This window comes from Strongylocentrotus purpuratus, unplaced genomic scaffold (assembly GCF_000002235.5).
Source record: "Strongylocentrotus purpuratus isolate Spur 01 unplaced genomic scaffold, Spur_5.0 spur5_contig_853, whole genome shotgun sequence".
Classification (NCBI taxonomy): Eukaryota; Metazoa; Echinodermata; class Echinoidea; order Camarodonta; family Strongylocentrotidae; genus Strongylocentrotus; species Strongylocentrotus purpuratus.
The window spans coordinates 918253-938994 of NW_022145561.1; the positions used below are offsets into that span (position 1 = coordinate 918253).

A 20742-nucleotide genomic window follows, 5' to 3' on the forward strand; every position below is an offset into this window, starting at 1 on the left:
CTCTTGATTGGCCGATCCCGAGGCGGACGGTGCGTGGGGATCGAGGGGGGAGGGGGGGGAGGGGAGGGGGGGGGGGGGAAAGGGAGGGGGGAGGTGGGAGGGGGGAAGGGGCAGGATTAGTCGTTTATCTTGTCTGGGAGGCATATCATTATAATAGAGTGACGAAACTATGCATTTAATTACCGTTCAAAGTGACAAAATGTCTTCGAAAGGAAGAATATAGAATTTCGGACGTTTCGGACGATATTTTCAGTAAGGATTTGTTTCATTTTTAGTAAGAATACTATTGCTAAATTTTACCAGGGAGCCGGTGAGACTATTATCACCTCCCTGATTTTACTCGGTAATTTGACTAACATGATCTTATGAAATCGATACATGATCATCGATCCGACGATTATATATGTTTGTCATTTTTTCTTTCTTAATTGTCAGACTATATTAATCAATGATCAAAAGGAAAGTTGTATTTTGTTTCCTTTTTATTGATACCGCTTATTGATAAATGTCTCATTTTAAGCATCGAGGCTCATGCAGGCCCTTCTGCTTTCTTCGTTCCTCGTCGATTTACTTCTTGCAAGTTCGACTTTACCTTCATATTTTTTCACCATGTAATTAACATGCAATCCGATGTCTCATAAATATCTGCCATTCAGTAGTTAACTAGAAGGTTGAGTTATGGGGTGAAAAATAATTTGTGAGCGTTATAATGTTTGTTATGCAAGTGTGGAAGAAAATTCAGACAACTTAAATGTTCCCTGAAAAGCACATATTTCGGTGTACAGTGCTTGTAACTCAGTACCAAGACTGCGCCAAATTTCTTATCATTTTGATGATTCAAGAACCTTGCAGGATGCGACCGTCATTGTTGGTCAAACAGTTTTTGAGCGTCAAGTATAACGCCTGGCTGGAATGCTCCCCATGGAGTGGAGATTGTGCATACAGTGTGTGCGGGCAAGCACTGAATCCAATGACCGGGGTAATAGCTATATTTGTAAAGCGCTTAGCGACATTTGTGATAAACGCTATATATTTATAATAAATATTATTATTATTATATGAATAATTTTACAAGCCTGTCTGGTTATCAAGATATTTATGATTGGAAATCGAAATCAATTTTTGCGTTTTCCTAACGGTTTTCCTAACACTACAGTCTATTGGGGAAACGAGTATGGTAAAATCGGTCACTCAAAAGATTTTTTACTTTCTTGAGGAACTTTTGGCTTGATCATTTTGATGCGCAACTTATAGGGCTTCAATATTACACAATAGGCGGTGTCACACAAGGCGGTGTCACACAGAGGCCAAAAATCCGGATTTGTTTGTTATTCAGATTATTCGTAGCCTGTTTGTCACCGACTCAAATGAAAAAAATAGATTTCTAAAATCTGGTTTATTCAAGATGGGTCGAGATTTTTCTGTGCGACACCACCTACAGAGGCCAAAAATCCGGAGTTTAGTTATCTGGATTTTAGTAATCCTCTTAATTGCTGTCTGTCATCAATATTATCGCTTCAAAAATCCACAAACAAAGCAAGAAAATTCTCCCTTGAATGGATTTTTCAAGGGATTTTTTAAGGGATTTTTCTGTGTGACACCGCCTAATATCACAGACACTGATAACACGTATAGGGCCGTGCATCTCAGAATTGATATTGTTAAATGATGCCTTTAACTACGGTCAGATGAGCATATTTTGATGCCTTATTTCAGGGGTGTCGATTTGTATCAGTGGTTGGGGGTGATGATAGGTACCAAAATATTAACTTTTTCAAGTCACCCTCAATAAAGATAACATTTCAGAAAATATGGGACCCATGTGGGTCCCACATGGGCTTGCTACCTGGGTTAATAGGGACTTTTAGATTCGCACGAAGACAATGGGGATTGCTACGATCGACGTCCTTGAATGCACTGCCTTGAATGGACGTCATACGTATCAGTCCACGCAAATCTGGAAGTCCCTATTATCCTCTCAAGCGCGTAGCCAGTATTTTATAATTTTGGGGCGGTAGTGAGCACGCGAAGCGCACTCCCTAAAGGGGTGGGTGAAGGGAGGGGGAGTCCCCCCCCCCGCCGCCTCCCGCGCGAAGCGCGGAAGCTTTGACGTTTCATTAAATTATTAGAGAAAGAAGACGATTCGTTGTACCGTTCTCGACTCGTAATGCTTGCCTTAATTCAGTTTCCCCCCCAACCTCCCGCGCGAAGCGCGGAAGCTTTGACGTCTCATTTAATTATTAGAGTAAGAAGACGATTCGTTATAATCATTATCGACTCTTAATCCTTGTCTGAATTCAGTGTCCCCTCACCCCTTTTCGCGCGAAGCGCGGAAGCTTTGACGTATCATTAAATTATTAGAGAAAGAAGACGATTCGTTGTACCGTTCTCGACTCTTAATCCTTTTTCTTCCTACGTCCTCTTCCTTTCTTCTTTCTTTCTCTCTCTCTTTTTTGGGCAGGCGTTATTTTTTTTGGGGGGGGGGGGGGGCGACCGCCCCGACTGCCCCCTGGCTACGCGCCTGTATCCTCTCTGGCTCTTATTATCTCTCTCTCCCACTCTCTACTCTCTTTTTTGCACTTTTGCGCTTCGCGCTTAACATTTAGCTCGTTGCTTTTTAATGCTGCGGCTTTGCATTTGGCGCACTGCATTTCTATGATGCTGTTGATTGAATAAATTGAATAAATTCATCAATTCCTGATGAAGCCGTTTGAGCGAGAATTCAATTAATTTATTTTTGTCTCATATGCGGTTGTCTCATTTACTTCGTTTTCTATTTATATATGAATGTATTATGAAAATGAGATAGCAAAATGTGTATATTGATGGTCATCTTGCGAATAATAACCATTAGCTACTCTCATCGGGCTCTCATCATTAATTTTTCTCTTCATTTTTTTTATGGTGAATTATTGGGGGATGATTGTACAGGCCACCCCCCCCCCCCCACCTGAAATATTGGGGGGGGGGGGATATATCCCCATCCCCCCCCCCCCCGGGATCGACACACATGCCTCATTATTTTGTGACACTGGCAGGTCACTCATTCTTTCTTTCTCTTTCTTTCTCTTTCTCTTTAACATACTTCCCCCCCCCCCCCAAAAAAAAAGTGGGGGGGGGAGGGGGGACTCGAGCCCTGAGCCCCGCCGTTCTGCAAGCGGTGGCGTGAAGGCTTTTAAAAAAGTAGTTTTTTTTTTTGCTTGACTGTAAATTTGGGAATTTGTAATTTTCCAATAAACGCATAAAATATGTATAATTTAAAAAAGAATTGAGGAAAAAATCCCTGAAAATCATGTCATTTGTAAACCACTGGTATCGAAATAAAAAAAAACACGTTTTGAATTTTATTATGGGGCAAGTGCCCCAAACCCTTCCCCCTCATAAGTACGCCAGTGTTCAGGGGCTCATGTCTTCTTACACCTCTAATAAAAAAGACACACGCTTTCCCATCCTCTAACATTATTTACACGAACTGCGCGTATCGCTATTATAAAATCCTATTGATAAATATAGGGTCATGCCTAATGTCTAGAAAATATAGTTTCTGTTTACTCTCCTTTTCTTTAAATGAAACATAATCTTTATGTGATTCAATTCAGGTTTTTATCATTTTTTGTTTTCTTTTTGGTTAAAAAACAAACAAACCATTTTTACTTCTTTATTGCTGATTTCTTTCGGAGGTGGGGGGGGGGGGGGGCGCGAAATGGGTTTTGCCCCCCCCCACACTCTTTCCTTGGGGGGGGGCGATTTTCTAATTTCAAAAAAACACTCCCCTTGAAAAAATCCTGTTCCCGAAATCTCCGGTAAAGGGGTACTTTTTTTCGCCCGGCCATTGACTCTCACACCGGACTATAAATGAACATGCATACGCGTACTCTAAATAACACTGGGGGGGGGGGGGGGGGTCGACCTCCATTTTTGTTCCATATCACTCTGAGAACATCATTACACGTACATTAATTAATGGCCAATATAAGAATACGATATAGAGTGAAAGAAAAAGAAAGAAAGAAGAGAATGAAGGAAATGAATGAATGAATGAATAAATTCACAACTAAATATATTTTTTTGTAAAGACAGAAAGAAAAAAGATAACAGAAAGAAAACGATAGATAAAAAGAAAAAAATTGATACAAAATTACGATCGCAATTAATGACATAAAATGATGAAATTTCTAAGGTTTGATTATAACGCAGAGCTGGAAATACATATTTTCAGTTCTGTAGATTATCATCGAGAAAAGAGTATTTATGTCCTAACTGTACCTCGATCTCATTCTCTACTACTATCATATCGATCCCCAATTTCTGTCAGAAAATATAGCCTTGCGTGAGGCTAGCTAACTTTTCTCTATCGCCATTGCAGTAATTAGAGGTGTGATAATAAAGTAAAAGTGATTTCAAAGGAGAAAATTATAGCCATAGCTTTACCCGTTGCTGCACCAGGAAGGAAAACAAAATCAGCCCCCCCCCCCAACAAAAAAAAACACACACACACAATCATGCAACACCCCCTCCCCACCCCCTTTGGCTTTGTTGCTCTTTTATTGCTAGTCTTCGCCCTAGCCCTTGAGCTTATCAGCCCTTCCCTTCCTAGGCTAGAGTTTATTGACACATTTTGCAAATGGGAACATGGATCCAGTCTGTACGTTTTACAATAGGAAATCTAATATTTCCCTCGACTCGGTTTATGTATGATCAGGGAGGTGTCACTTACACCTCCCTGGTATGATAGTACTCCTCGTCATACAAAATGACATAGACGGCTTGAAAGAGAACAATTATGACCTCATGTTGACCTGAACTGGCTGAGTGAGCATAATGGCCGAATCTGGAGCCGGTGAAGATTGTAAACATGACGAAGAAAACAGTAAAATGTCGGACGAAGAATCAGAAGTTGAAGACCAAGAGAGTATATATGAAGTGGAGAAAATAGTTGGAATATCAAAAGATGGGGTAAGATTGTGAGAATTCATGGAAAACGATTTTAAGCAGGCATTTTTGACCGGTTGTCGCGGCAGTGTGTGTCACTGTCTAGTCGGACTGCTTGTATTGAATGAGTTTTTGCGTGTGTACGTGTGTGTGTACTGTGTAAAATTGGCTCATCAATGAATCCTGACTGAGCACTGCTGCGCGACTGACTGTGAATGATATGGGGAGCTGAGCCCGAGCCAGGGCCTGTGAATGTGATGATGTGGATTGATCATATTTTTTTTTAGTGATTATATTTTTGTAATGTTGGGAGTATTGAGGCAACAACACTAGGGTCTATTCTAATCACTTTCGCACCTTGGCACCAGGCCAGACACGCTTCAAAGTTCAAGCTTCAAAATGAAGTTCAAGCTTCATTCGATCACATTCACAGTGCAATTTGCATGTTGACATGAATGATGGTTGAGACTTGAGGATGTGACGAAATGAAGTACGCCCGGTGCAGTGGCATAGACCCTAGCAGTGCGAAAGAAGACGGCGCTAATGTACTTTCGTATCCATTTTTTACCCGTAACTCCGGCGTGGAGATACCCTACTAAATCATACCCAACAAAGTAAATATTCATTAAATGTCCAAATAAAGACCATGAGTTAAAAGTCGTTAGGCATGTGTATTACCTGTTTTGTGTCAATTTTCTTGTTATTTTTGGAGGATTTTTTGAAAAACGTTGATATTAGTATACAATTTCTCACAGGTTTCACAGCAAACCGCTGCACAATACAGATGGTGGGTAGGTTGCGGATAGCGGGCGGCTGGCGCACGCCTGCGTGAAGTTATCTCATTACGGTAGTTCACCATGTGTAAATCATTCCTGCACACGATGAACCTTGCAAACTAACTCCGGAGTTTGTCAGTCATTGTATACCTAATTGGTAGTGGACTTCTTTTATGTACAAAGCACTTTAAAATCTGTTATTAAGAATTCAACCAAATTGAGTGAGAGAATTCTGCTTACCTTCCCCATGATCCTGATAATAATGATCTAACATACGATTTACATTACAAAAAGCTAACATCCAACTAGTGTTCGCGATGTTGATTCTGTTATGCAAATACATACATGTACATGTATGCGCGCGCAGGGAGTGTCGCTCATTTCGGCTACATGTACCTGTAGCCTACATGTAATTCCCTGAGCACATCTGTGCAAGTAGTACATGGTGTAAGTACACAAAAATGATAGCAATTTTCATAAATTACATGTAGCATGGGATTGGCGATGTGAAAAACGGTAAGCCATTTTGTGTGAACACAATTGAACACAGTAATGTATTCCCATTTAAAAACATGTGGAATATGGAGAATTGCTTGTAAAATATAGGCCATGGTTTCCGCAGGCAGGGCAAATATTTCAGATGATCAAAGCAAGCAGGAAAATTGATGTCTCCAAAAATAGATAGACGGTGGAATCCTCATATGTGGGAAAGGGGATGCGTATATTATCTATTGGTCATCTACATACATTAGTCATTTACATGTACATGTACACTGTATATCCCTCTTGAAGATCAGGACCAGGATCAGAACAGAATCAGTATGGGCTTCATTATTTATGAAATATGACATTGGCATGCACCTGCCTACATGTTTGTGGAGAGCCTTGTAAACAAAAATACCTACATAATATAGATTTATGTGTACTTCACATGTTGCTGCACAGTGCACACAACAAATCTTTTCAATTGGTTTTGTTTTTCTGTTGTACATGATGTGGTAAAACTGACTGAGGTTTATTCAGTCAAAGGGAGACTACAACTGCACTGGTCAACCGTCAATTACCTCTGTATACTCAAGAAAGTATGGTACATGTATTTTTATGGAAACTTTATATACATGTACATGTGTTTAATACATTTAAGAGAAATAGTTGTAAAATATAATGATTACAATTTTGAAAATCATAATGAAATGTACATAAATTCAGGGAAAAAAATTACTATAACAATTTTGGGGGCTTCTTTTCAAACTTGCTTGCATGAAAATAACACTCTTTAATTTGTTTTGCATTGAACTCTATGCAAAATTTGGGGGCTCTTTTATGACATTTGGGGGCTCTTTTTTTGGTATTTCGGGGGCTAATTTGCCCAAGCCCCATGTATTTTTTCCCTGATGTACATACATGTACATGTACATTTACATGTAAGTGTATCCCTCTCTGCAAGGAAAAGGTCAGATTTGTAGTTAATTTGATTGCATGCATGTTTTAAGCTGTACAGATTATCAGATCTGTGTTATTATTATCTGGAATGTCAGATTGAAAAAATAGAATCCGTGCAAACTACAAAGATTTGTTTGTAAACTTTGTATTCATGTCCTTTCAGGGTTCTCCACAAATGAAAATGTAAGCATGTTAAAGGTACTATGTCCCTTTTGCAGCCAACCTCAAATTATGTAGAACTTTGCAGGAATTATGAATATGTCATGTATGTCCTATCTGTGAAATTATAAACGTTAGCAGTGTCCTCATATTCAAATTATGCAAGGAAACCTGTTTAATTGCTAGACTTCACTGTCAGACACTATTGAGTGACTGACTGGCCTTTTTACTTCTTTGGTAATAACATTCATGAAAAGAATTGTAAAGGGTACATGAGCATTTGTCTACATCAAATCAATAACCCACTCCTTGTGATGGCCAAGATTAAACTGATTGAATCTTTGCGCAGCATAAAACGTATGACCATTCGGTACAATTGTCTGAAAATCAAGACTATTACTTTTGGGCTCTATAGCCCTAAAGTCGATTTGACAACTATACAACCAAAAAATTACTTTTTTTTTACGAGGGCTCTTTTCAGATTTTCCCTTAAAAAAATAGCCCCCCTTAATTATTTTGCGGTGGCTATTTTGGAGCTCAGGGGGGCTTTTTTTTTTTAAAGGTTGTATTTTTTTTAAACGCGGTTTTACCTAATTAAATTCCAAGCAAAGGCAAATATAGATACAATTGTAGCATACATATGTCATGTAGAGTATTGCAGCCATTCAGATACCCATGATTTATTCACTTTGTGTTAAACGTGTGGCTTTATGATTTACATATACATGTAACTAAAACTTGTCAAAAGGAGTGTTTTGTTTAACTCTTCGTTTTTCATATCCTAAGAAAATATTATCACTGACACGCGGGCTAGGAATTAATTTTTTTTATGGGGGCTACTTTTCCCCATTGCCTAAAAAAAACCAAGGGGCTACTTCCTTAAAGCCATATTGTAAGCTGTGACAATAAGTTGTGTTTTTCCTTAGCCATCATACTACTAGCAACCAAATTGGTAGGTAATATGTTATTTAGTCTTTTTTTCTGTCCCAAATTTAATTGTTATCATGGACAATGCAATCCCATTAAAAAAATGTAGACCAACTCCCTTTAAAATTGTGTTATTTAGACCATTTATAACCATTAAATGTGAGTAAATATTTTTACTGTTGTCCCACATACCGATGTAGGGTCTATTTGTTATGCCGAAACATGCAAAATCATGGCCTTATTTTTTTTTTATAGACTCTAATTCTAAAGGCCAAGCCAAAGCTACTTTCATTTCGTAGACAGAAATTGATGTCATCATCACTCATGACAATTGGCCTGGCATCGATCGTATATAAATAATTTAATTTAATTAAACAGTTGTAAGAAAGATTCTGAGGAGTAGGAACATCCTTTATATATTTATTTACGGTTTTTTTATAACAAAATTCAATTTCTGTGTACGAAACTTGCTTTATACCGATTTTACAGGAAAAAATCCGGCATTGATTTTGCACGTTTCGTTATTACAAATATATCAGTATGTGGGACAACAGTAAAAATATACTCGCATTTAATGGTTTTTACTTATAAATGACACAATTTTAGACGGAATAACATTTTTTTTAATGGGATTGCATTGTCCATGATAAAAATAGGGCCAGAAAAAAGACTAAATAAACATATTACGTACCAATTTGGTCGCTAGCAGTTGAGCTCTCGTCACTCGCAAATACTTATTTGCTTCATACAAGGAGCGTGCGGGCGCGCGCTGGAGCTGAGTTAGTACGTTTCTGTGTATTGTGAACGTGTGCGAACTGCGTATGCATTCATGCTGTGCACGAAACTACATCGGGGCCGGTGGCCTGTCCGGCCGCCGGGAGCTTAGGCGCAGGCAGGCGGATACCGCTGTAGATCTAGCTACAGTAGATACGACCGCCGATCCGCTGCAACTCACAAAACTTTTAAAATGTTGATGGAAGTTTCTAGTTTTGGAGTTGGTAGTTGGAACGGAAATTTCACTCAGACACATCAATAAATTGGTTTATTAATTCATAGGGAATATCAATTTATGGCGGGGGCGATTTTTCAAGATATATTGATTTTTTTTCGCCCTCGTCTTGATTTTTACAGTGGCGATTTCAGAGGTTTAGGGGGCGAATCGCCCGTCGCCACCGTGTATTTTTTTCGTTGCAACTATAGTCATTATTTTCTCACTTGAAGACATATTCAAGCCTTACCTTTTTTAGGGAAGTTCTAAATTAGTATTATCTTTCAAATGCAGTTGGAATTTAACTTTTTCATTTTTTTGGCCTGCAAATCAATGGGACATAGTACCTTTAATGTGTGCATTTATAACAAAGATCATGAACACAAAGTGCCTTGTAGCTATAAATTAAGGTACCTACCGGTACTCTCTGGTATAATATAGCCCAAATTGTTATAGTTTTTATTATTGCTTGAGATTTTGTACTAACACGTATGGTACAGTATAGCTGGCCTGATTGGGTACAGTAGATGGTGGTGTCTTGCCTCGAGTTGCCTGTAAATGATTTGTGAGTGTAAAGCTTTTGACGGTTTGTTTGCATGATGTTAAGGTTGTATTATGTGTTGATTGTCATTGTGTGTTATCTGCCCATTTCTTTGTCTATGTATGTCATATGGTACATGTATCTGAAGTTGATTCAGTGGCCAAGCGCCAGCTACGGTGTGTGAACGAGAAAGTCGTTGGAAATCAAGATGTCAACCACCACCACGTAACAGGGCCTCAAATTGACACTGTATGACTACCAGTATTTATTTGAGTGTCTACACTCAGTTACCTGCTGGACTATAATTGAAACATGTTGGGGATTTTAAAGCATGTCAAGGAAGGAGGAAATCACAAGTATGTTGGGCTTGTATTAAAACCCCTCATGGAGAACACTGTTTGTACAGTATTCACAAGTATATGTGTTAGTATTTATGTGTAGAATAGGAAAGGATGTGACCCTTCTTTTCAACTTCCTGCTTCAGTGCACATTCTCATGTAACTGTGGACATGACCTGTACCGTACACGTGTCTGTACAGTACGTGCAGTTCTATAGTTTCATAGTGTACTGTGTACATCTGTACATACATGTACAGTTGTACATGTTCATGTAATGTACACATGTGTACATGTATTTGTTATCCAGTAATCTCTCAATACCTTAAAGGTATGTACTATGTCCCTTTTGCAGCTAACCTCAAATTCTGTAGAACTTTGCAGGAATTATGAATATGTCATGTATGTCCTATCTGTGAAATTTAAACGTTAGCAGTGTCCTCATATTAACATTATGCAAGGAAACCTGTTTACTTGGTAGACTTCACTGTCAGACACTATTGAGTGACTGACTGGCTTCTTTTCGTCTTTGGTAATAACATACGTGAAAAGAGTTGTAAAGGGTACATGAGCATTTGTCTACATCAATAACCCACCTCTTGTGATGGCCAAGATTAAACTGATTGAATCTTAGCGCAGCATAAAACGTATGACCATTCGGTACAATTGTCTGAAAATCAAGACTATTACTTTTGGGCTCTATACATGTAGTCTATAGCCCTAAAGTCGATTTGTCAACTAATAGTCATTATTTTCCCACTTGAAGACATTTTCAAGCCCCACCTTTTTTAGGGAAGTTCTAAATAAGTATTATCTTTCAAATGCATTTGGAATTTAACTTTTTCATTTTTTTGGCCTGCAAATGGGACATAGTACCTTTAATATATATATCTAAAAACTCACTTTTTCTTTTACTCAACAAACATTTTTGTAATTGTAAAGTGCATTCAAACATGTACAGGCACCTGTATAGAAAATGCTCTACATACACCTGTAAATGTTTACATTATTATTATTATCTGATAGTCAACATGTAACTCATTCACGAATCATCAAACAGGTTATCAACCACACAAATTTGATCAATTATTTGACTTTATTTGTTTCCACAATCAATTGTACACATCGTCATCTTACAAGAAAATACAAAGAACAAAACTACTACAGTAGTGATGATACTTGGGAATTACATGTACAGTAGCTTGGTGATGCAGTCATAAATATACCCAGAAGAGACCAAACTATCGAGTATGATATTTAATACAACAAAATTTGCCTTAAAGGGCAAGTCCTCTCCAAAAATAACTTACTTTAATACGATAGAAGCACAGAAAAAATCAGAAAACCAATCAAAAAAGGTATGAGCAAAATCAGATAACTACCGGTAATAAGAAAGTTATGAATTTTCGAAAAAGTATATGTGTACATGTAAAACCATGGAACAATGGAAATCACTACACAAATTGACAATTTGGTTCAGTTTGTGAAATCATGTGCCAACTATTAGTATTTAGCACTATATTTTTATCCCATTGATTTCAAAGTTTTTATATGTCATCAAAGATTCGTAACTTTCTTATTAGTTATCAGATTTTGCACAAACTTTTTTTGATTGGTTTGTCTGATTTTTCTGCTTCTATTGAAAGTAAGTTATTTTTGGAGTGGACTTGCCCTTGAAAGTAAGTAGCTTTAGTGTACACTGTACATGTATGCACAAATTTTAAGAGAAAGTCAGTCCACTCATTTTTAATGAACTAAAAGAAAAAAGGATTATCTTAACTAAGTTACATGTGCATGTACAGTATGCAACATACCAATCGTGTACCAATCGCTTGATAGTTTGAACTCATTGTCAAAAACTTTACATTGCATTCAAAGGGTTAACTGGTAAGGAGTACATGAAGAAAATAAATATAAACATACAAATCTCGCGCATGAAACCTAAGTTGAACTTGATTCTGTGCGAGCATGTTCATGTACATACAGTGTACTCATGCTTTGGCAGTCTACTCACAAGTTGAGAGTGAGAGTGTATTCAAGTTTGCAATATCTCCTTTAAAAGTAACATTTGAAAGTCATATTTTGAATAATACATACTGTATACCGGTAGCAACATGAAACCATTAATATACTGTTAGAGCAAAATAAATGTATTTCTGGGTGATTTGTGCACTTTAATGCTTCCTGGAGTACCTGGACACATGGTTTTTAATTTGACTTTGTTTAAATTATTGTTGGGTGCAGAAAGATCTGTACATTTATTTTCAGAAATTGATAATGGTAAACTTGTGGAAATGTATCTCTTAATATTTTCTCCAAAATTCTTAAAATGTTCACATGTACATTTACCAATTCAGAATGAAAGAAATAAAATAATAATCTTTTCACAGTTTTTACAAAACAAGATATTGACATCTTTTGTGGCGACTCCTAACGCATGTTTGGATTCACCATGTCAGCTATTTCATCTGAGTGAATAGCAAAGAACCCAGTCCTAAGAAGCTTCAGTTCACGACCGATATCTGAGAGCATCTTATTCTGTGTGTCTAAAGCCTGTAAATAACGGTTCTCAAATTCACTCATACCCTCTGGCAAGTTCTCTGCTACAAGTGGCACGTTGCTTGTACGGCTCTTCTTGGAGGAATGCTGTGGGGCATCGTGAGGAGTCTTCATCGGGCGCTTGTGCGATGTCCCGGGATTGGAGCTTGGCATCCCTTCGTAGGGGACGGACGCTTCCGTGTACGTCGCATGAGGGGTGGACCCATTTTGTATGACGTGAAGAGGGATATAGTGGGAACCAACACCTGGAGATGAAGCTGATCCTTGTGGAAGATGAAACTGTGGATGCTGTACTAGAGAAGGAAGCGAGGAGATGGTAGATAGTAGTCCTTGGTTTGCTACCGAAGCATGTACATTAGTGGCAACAGGAGACTGGACATGGCCATGAGTAGTGCTTGAAGGGCCAGATGATCGAGGAGTGACATGCTTCAGCTGGGGAGCGTGGGCCCTGTCAGTTGGTATCATTACAACATCCTGAAGGCCTACTGGTTCATGTTGCCTTAAGGCGGAAGCTGAAGGCGGTGCCTGTATGGTTACCATAGATCGTCGCCCTTGTGGCTTTGGAACCCTGGGCAGTGGGGGCGGTGGCGGAGTTGGAGATGGTGGATCACTGTTAGTATTGCCAGTACATCTAGCTTGAGATGACATACTCATCACCGATGTTATCTGAAGGGAGTCTTCTTCTTCCTGATCCCTAGGCTCTTCCTTCATGTCCGCATCAATGACCTCTATATACTGAGGGCTGTCGTCATCTTCATCCTCCCCTTCAGGTATGTGGACCAGCCTGTCTTGTTCATCCAAGGAGTACTCCATTAACTTAGGCAGAGGGAAATTTGGTGGATCCTCATTAAGATAAATCCTGTTGTACTCCTCAAACATCTTGAAGACGTTGTTGGATCCGCGGAGCTTCATCTTATTGCGATCGCAATTTGGATGCACCTTCATCCATTCTCGGTAATCCCGGCCCAAGTTCTTGATGAAGTTCTCCACTATCCTAGGTGTGGCTCCTATCTTCTCTGCCAATATGATGTAAACATCTATGAGTTTAGCATAGGTCTTGTACTTGTTGTGCCGTGTGATGAGTTCGTTGAGGATGAACTCCATTCTCTCTGGGGTCCAAGGAAAACGGGTGCCTTTAAAAGCATGGTTTATGTCGCGTGGTTGACTCATGGAGATCTACAGTTGAAGGATGAGAGTAAGGAACAAAAAGTGTTTAGATGATACCCTGATAACAATGGCAGATATATACTGTATATCAAGGATATGTTTGTATATATGATTATGTCAACATGATCTATTGTATTGTACATTTCCTATTTTTATATCGTTGAATATTAAATTAATTGAATTGATAGTTTGAACATATTTGTGGCTTACACCCAGTAAATACAGTGTACATGTACATGTAAGATCGATTGATTGCGATCTGTAATTGAAAAAATTGATCTGTAATTTTTCAATTACAGATTGATCGATCGATTCAAATGTTGATAAGAATTTGAGGTATTCTATGGCTGGTCCATGATCTTGGGTCGAATGGTGAGGTATCAATTGACCGTGCTTGTCAAAACCATGCAGTCTTGAGACTAAAGTTGATATCCAGAACTCAACCCTGAACCCTCCTCACTGTTTCTCATTCTTTGTTTTCATTGTTGGACAAGAATGTCTATGAGATTCATATATTCATTGACATATTTTGAATGGCTACTTGCTCTATCTTAATCTGTTAAATGAATACATGCCCATCCAAGCATGAAAGTTCAAATTTTGATCTTAATTGACGTTTTTAGAGTATTGATTTTTGATAAATTTGATTTTATTGACAGTCACAGAACAGAGTGTAGTGAAGAACCGTTCTGCGGTGTACAGTATGCAGGGACATATGGGTACATGTACTACCGGTATTATTCCCACAAGTTTAATACATGAGTATGTACATGTATGTTTTAGAGTTACTACTGTATACGGTATTCAAATTTGAAATACAGAAGTAATATTTGAAGCGTACATTTGAATACAGTACAGTGCCACTGTGCCAGTGGAACCTCGTTATAATAACAAGGTCCTTGGGAACATAGAAATTACCTTGTAGATACCTGTACCTCATCATATATCAAGGCTCTTTACAATGAGGTTCCACTGTATTTGAGTGGTTGAGAGCTCTTCATGTGACCAGATATATTTCAACTATTTTAAGGTTGCTCTGAAAAAGTACTATTTTGGAGTACTATTTGGAAGCAGAAGTTTGGAAAATTCAAAAATTGGTTGGGATAGTTTACTGTTAGAGGGTGTTGCACAGTGACGCCTTGAAAGAAAAGCATAAATATCTTTGTGGTTTGAGAATTTTGTCCGGATTTTTTTTCATGTTAGAGAATTAGTACAGTTGAAGGAATATCATACATGTACATGTACAGTGTACAGTATGTAAAATTTCAGCCTACTTCCCTTTTTTTTTAAACAGACATATACCGGTAGACAACAGAGAAAAATGAGATATACATGTAACTTTCCTTTGATGACACTTTCAGAGTAATCATACTGTCAGAAACTGTCCAATATGAGGTTATTCAAGTATTTCAACTAAACTGTAATTTCAACTATTCAAGTAATATTAACCATTCAACTGATTTTATTTTACTCTTTCAATGTAAAATGGGAAAGCTGTGATAAACATGTAGCCTGCATTACTTAGGCTGCTTAATTTACTCTAGAAGACATCCAGCCACGAATCGTAGACTGATGTACATGTACTGTATGTGTTGCTTACACTACAGCCTTATACAGACATCAACATTCAATGGTTCTGCATGCATGTACATTGTACATTCATGTGTTCAGCAGCAACCCCTAATTCTATGTTAATATAAAACTCTTTATATTACCTGTATATCTTGATGGGTAGCTGGAAATGAAGCAAGAGTAGACTATGGATACAATATTTGAGCACAAGTGCTTTGAGCAGCTTCTCTCTAACAGCGATAGGCAAATATATAATAAGGTTGTTATAGGTTGGTAGGTCTGCTCAATGGCTGCTAAATTGTATTGAATGCATAATGCCTTGTGAAGGGGATCTCTGTGTGTGTGGTTGTGTGTGTGTGTAGGGTGTGCGTACACACTTCCCCCATTCAATGCCTGCTTTTGTAAGTTGAATGGGGAAAGTAGCACACAAAGCCCTCGCTCTGTGCATAATGCGCTCACACTGAGTGTGAAAAAAAGAGGCTAACACACACCGTACTATATTGATTTACGTGATGGAAGCTCTGTCATATACACTGAAGTGCACCAATGTATACAAAAATATATGCTCTTGCTCATGCATTGTGAGCACTGTACAGTCAGATATTCAAGACAGTTCGTCTTTGAATGAATATTTCTTTTGTTGTTGCTGTTCTTTTTTTATACTCCTCAATCTGATTTCATACATGCAATCATGGTGTTATATGTACAACTGTATATATGTACATGTACATAAGTATATAGAATGAATTTACAAATGAATTTATCTGTCTCTGTCCCTCCCTCCATCTTTCTTAATTCTCTCTTCTTCCCTCTTTGTCTGTCTGTCTGTCTCTCTTTCCCTGTCTCTCTCTCTCTCTGTTTGTCTGTCTCTCTCTCTCTCTCCCTCTCTGTTTGTCTGTCTGTTTATCTTTATCTCTTTCTCTCTCTCTCTCTCTCTCCCCCTCTCTGTTTGTCTGTCTGTTTATCTTTATCTCTCTCTCTCTCTCTCTCTCTCCCTCTCTGTTTGTCTGTCTGTTTATCTTTATCTCTTTTTTTTTCTCTCTCTCTCTCCCCCCTCTCTGTTTGTCTGTCTGTTTATCTTTATCTCTTTCTCTCTCTCTCTCTCTCTCCCCCTCTCTGTTTGTCTGTCTGTTTATCTTTATCTCTTTCTCTCTCTCTCTCTCTCTCTCCCTCTCTGTTTGTCTGTCTGTTTATCTTTATCTCTTTCTCTTTCTCTCTCTCTCTCTCTCTCCCCCTCTCTGTTTGTCTGTCTGTTTATCTTTATCTCTTTCTCTCTCTCTCTCTCTCCCCTCTCTCTGTTTGTCTGTCTGGTTATCTTTATCTCTTTCTCTCTCTCTTTCCCTCTGTCTGTCTCTCTGTCTATATATCTCTCTCTCTCTCTCTGTCTCTGACTCCCTATGTCTCTCTCTGTGCACAGGATAAGACGTTGTACAAGGTGAGATGGAAAGGGTACGGGGTTGATGACGACACCTGGGAACCCAAAGACAACCTGCTTACCTGTGAGGATCTCATAGATGAGTATGTCGCCAAGGAAGAAAAGAAAAAGGCCACAAAGGTAACTCAAGCAACCTCATAACTCAAAAAGAAGGAGTTCTGGTATACATTTAGGTGGAAAATAGTTTGCCGGCCAGCCTACTCCATTTGGAAGAGTATGATGCAGTCAGGGGCGTCGCTAGACCTTTTTCAGTGGGGGGGTGTAGAGGCTTACGATTACCGACAAAACTAGCCACCAATTACCGACAAAATTAAATGTCCAATATCGAAAAATTCAACCCTATAAACCTGGGGCCGAAGGCTAAATTGTTTTTCCTATGGACTATCTCTTGTACTTGCATATGCGCAAAATGGTCATTTTCCTCGACGACATAAATATACGAATTATTTCTTCAATTTAGTCAGCATCATAGCTAGACATTTTAATGCAGGCGCGGAGCTGGATCTTATTTTAGGGAGGGGCGGTAGTGAGCAAGAGAATCACTTAAAGCGCGCTCATTAAGGGGGTGTGGGTGATTGGCCTCCCGCGCGAAGCGCGGAAGCTTAGACGTTTCCTTAAATTATTAGGAAAAGAAGACGATTAATATAATACCGTTTTCGACTGATAATCCTTGGCTCAATGAAGTTCCCCCCCCCCCTCCCGCGCGAAAGCTTTGGCGTTTCATTGAATTATTATAAAAAAGAAGACGATTTGCTCTACCGTTCTCGACTGTTTATCCTTTTCTGAATTCAGTTCCCCCCCCCCCCTCCCGTGCAAAGCGCGGAAGCTTTGACCTTTCATTAAATTATGAGAAAAAGCAGACGATTCGGTGTACTGTTCTCGACTCTTAATCCTTATCTGAATGAAGCTTCCCCCTCCCGCGCAAAGCGCGGAAGTTTAAACGTTTCATTAAATTATTAGAGAAAGAAGACGATTCGTCATAACCGTTTTCGACTCTTAATAAGGCCTATTCATCTGAATTCAGTTTCCCCCTCTCGCGCGAAGTGCGGAAGCTTTGACGTTTCCTTAAATTATTAGAGAAAGAACACGATTCGTTGTACCGTTTTCGACTCTGAATAAGCCCTATTAATTTGTCTGAATTCAGTTTACCCCTCTCGCGCGAAGCGCGGAAGCTTTGACGTTTCCTTAAATTATTAGAGAAAGAAGACGATTCGTTGTACCGTTCTCGACTTGTCTAAATGAAGTTTTCCCCTTCCGCGCGAAGCGCGGAATTTTTGGCCTTCCATCACAGTATAAAGAAAGGAAGAGGATTCGTCGTACCGTTTTTGATTCTTAAACCTTGTTTTTTTTGCGTTTCATCACAATATAGAGAAAGGAAGACGATTCATCGTACTGTTTTCGACTCTTATTAAGCCCTATTCATCTCAATTCAGTTTCCCCCTCTCGCGCAAAGCGCGAAAACTTTGACGTTTCCTCAAATTATTAGAGAAAAAACACGATACGTTGTACCGTTTTCGACTCTAAATAAGCCCTATTAATTTTGTCTGAATTCAGTTTCTCCCTCTCGCTTTGACGTTTCCTTAAATTATTAGAGAAAGAAGGCGATTCGTTGTACCGTTCTCGACTCGTCTAAATGAAGTTTTCCCCTTCCGCGCGAAGCGCGGAATTTTTGGCGTTTCATCACAATATATAGAAAGGAAGATGATTCCTCGTACCGTTTTCGAATCTTATTAAGCCCTTTTCATCTGAATTCAGTTTCCCCCTCTCGCGCGAAGCTCGAAAGCCTTGACGTTTCCTCAAATTATTAGAGAAAGAACACGATTCGTTGTACCGTTTTCGACTTTTAATAAGCCCTATTTGTCTGAATTCAGTTTCCCACTTTCGCGCGAAGCGCGGAAGCTTTGACGTTTCCTTAAATTATTAGAGATAGAAGACGATTTCGTTGTACCGTTCTCGACTCGTCTAAATGAAGTTTCACCTTCCGCGCGAAGCGCGGAATTTTTGGCCTTCCATCACAGTATAAAGAAAGGAAGAGGATTCGTCGTACCGTTTTTGATTCTTAAACCTTGTTTGAATTGAGTTTCCCCGAAAATGTTAAACCTCTGATTTCTTTAGCTGAACTTATAGGAAAGTGAAACTTCGAGAAAATACAAGTATTGTAGTTGTAGTCACTCTCGAAATGGTCACAACGGATAAGAAATCACAGTTCGTAGGGAAAAAACTTGTCGGCCGACCAACAATATACATCTCACCGACTTTAAACTTCTGCGTTGATATAGTACACGAGGATCGAGCAAGAATACCGACACAGCTGACACGACACAGCAACATATTTACCCGTGTCTTGCTTGCTCCCTCGACGAGACGACTCCACCCAACAACCCCTTCTCTCTTTTACTCCCACTCCTCCTCTCTCAGACTCTTATCTCCCCTCTCTCTCCTCTCTTTCATCCCCCGCATTTTTTGTTTCCCTTTCACTCTTTTTTCTTCTTTTTCCTTTTCTTTCTTTTCTTTCTTTTCCTTTCTTTCCTCTCCTCCCTCTTTTTCTTTTTTCTCTTTCTTTCTTCTCTTTTCTTTCCTTTCTTTTCCTTTCTTTCCTTTCTTTTCCTTTCTTTCTTTTCTGTTCCTTTTCTTTTTTTCTTTTCTTTTCCTTTTCTTTTTTCTTTTCTTTCCCTTTCCCTCTCTTTTTTCCCTCTCTTTTTTTTCCCTCTCTTTTTTTCCCTCCCTTTTTTTTCCCTCTCTTTTTTCCCTCTTTCCCCCCCCTTTTCTCTTTTTCCCGACGGCAGCGCAATTTTACCGACAAAATCCTGACAGGTGGGGGGGTGTCGCACCCCCCCACACCCCCCCTTTGGCGACGCCCCTGGATGCTGTCGAACCTGCTTTAGTTTAGCGACCACCTGTATGGAAATTATAATAATAATATTCCACTTTTATAGTGCTTAACAAATGTCTCTATGCGCGTTACAGATATACTAGTATTTCCCTGGTCATTGGATTCAATACTAGACCACCTGTCTATATAGACAACATTTTCTGTTTCCCTTGAACATAGTTTCTTATTGAAACATGTAGTATTAAAATGAACCTGTACTTAAATACCACTTGTCTGTAACCCTTACATAGTTTCTTATTGAAACATGTAGTAAATGTACCTGAAGATAAAGACCACCTGCCTACAAAGACCACTGTTCATGTCTCCCTTGAGCAGTCCTTACATGTATATACAGGTTTCACTATAGAAGAAATGTTTCCTGAAGTAGAGAGCTCCTCAAATGTCCTCATTGTCCAAATGTGATGAGTAAAAACTGAAAAGTTTGGACCAAGCTTTCAGTTTCATGCCATATCAAGTACATGTAGTTGACGTATGACTTGTTATTTCTATTTCTTTATTGGTACACGTATTTTAAAACACAAAATAATTGTTTTCAGTGTGTACTGTGTAGGTGATCAAGATTTATTCTCTTCAAATCTTATGTTGATTTTTCAGAAATCTGGGAAAGGTCAGCCAGCTGAGAAAGAGACCAAGGCCCCTGCTAAGGAGCGGCACGCTCCGAAGAGAAGCTCAGGTCAACCTAAGAAAAAGAAGAAACGGAAACAGTCTTTATACGAGCGGGAAGTTCCGGCTGACGAGGAGAGGAGAGACAGAAAGAAAAGTCACAGTACAGATGAGGAAGGGGATGGGAAAGAAGATAAGATGGCAATGAGGAGGGGGATGGGGATAAGGGTGATGGGGAAGAGGGGATGGATGTGGAAAGAGAGGGGGCAGGGGTGAAGGAGGGAGGGGAAAAAGAGGCAAAAGTAGACATGACAACAGGGATAAAGCAGGAGCAACGGGAAAGTGCCATATTGGAAGCTCCGGGAAAGTCGAGCGAAAGTGGAATGGACAGTCGAATTAAGGAGGGAATGA

The 20742-nt window shown here is 39.1% G+C and overlaps 2 protein-coding genes across 2 annotated transcripts; one reads left to right on the forward strand and one right to left on the reverse strand.

The window, feature by feature from the left end:
- Positions 1–4608: 4608 nt before the first annotated feature.
- Positions 4609–20607, forward strand: LOC105436821 (M-phase phosphoprotein 8). The gene is made up of 3 exons (XM_030995470.1): positions 4609–4956; positions 16818–16955; positions 20323–20607. The coding sequence occupies exons 1-3, from the start codon at positions 4822–4824 to the stop codon at positions 20605–20607; spliced, it is 558 nt and encodes a 185-aa protein (XP_030851330.1). The 5' UTR covers positions 4609–4821.
- LOC115918962 lies at positions 11786–15708 on the reverse strand. The gene is made up of 2 exons (XM_030995731.1): positions 15544–15708; positions 11786–13837 (listed from the first exon to the last, which is right to left on the reverse strand). Exon 2 carries the CDS (start codon positions 13829–13831, stop codon positions 12533–12535), a length of 1299 nt encoding a protein of 432 aa, XP_030851591.1. The 5' UTR covers positions 13832–13837; positions 15544–15708; the 3' UTR covers positions 11786–12532.
- Positions 20608–20742: the final 135 nt, after the last annotated feature.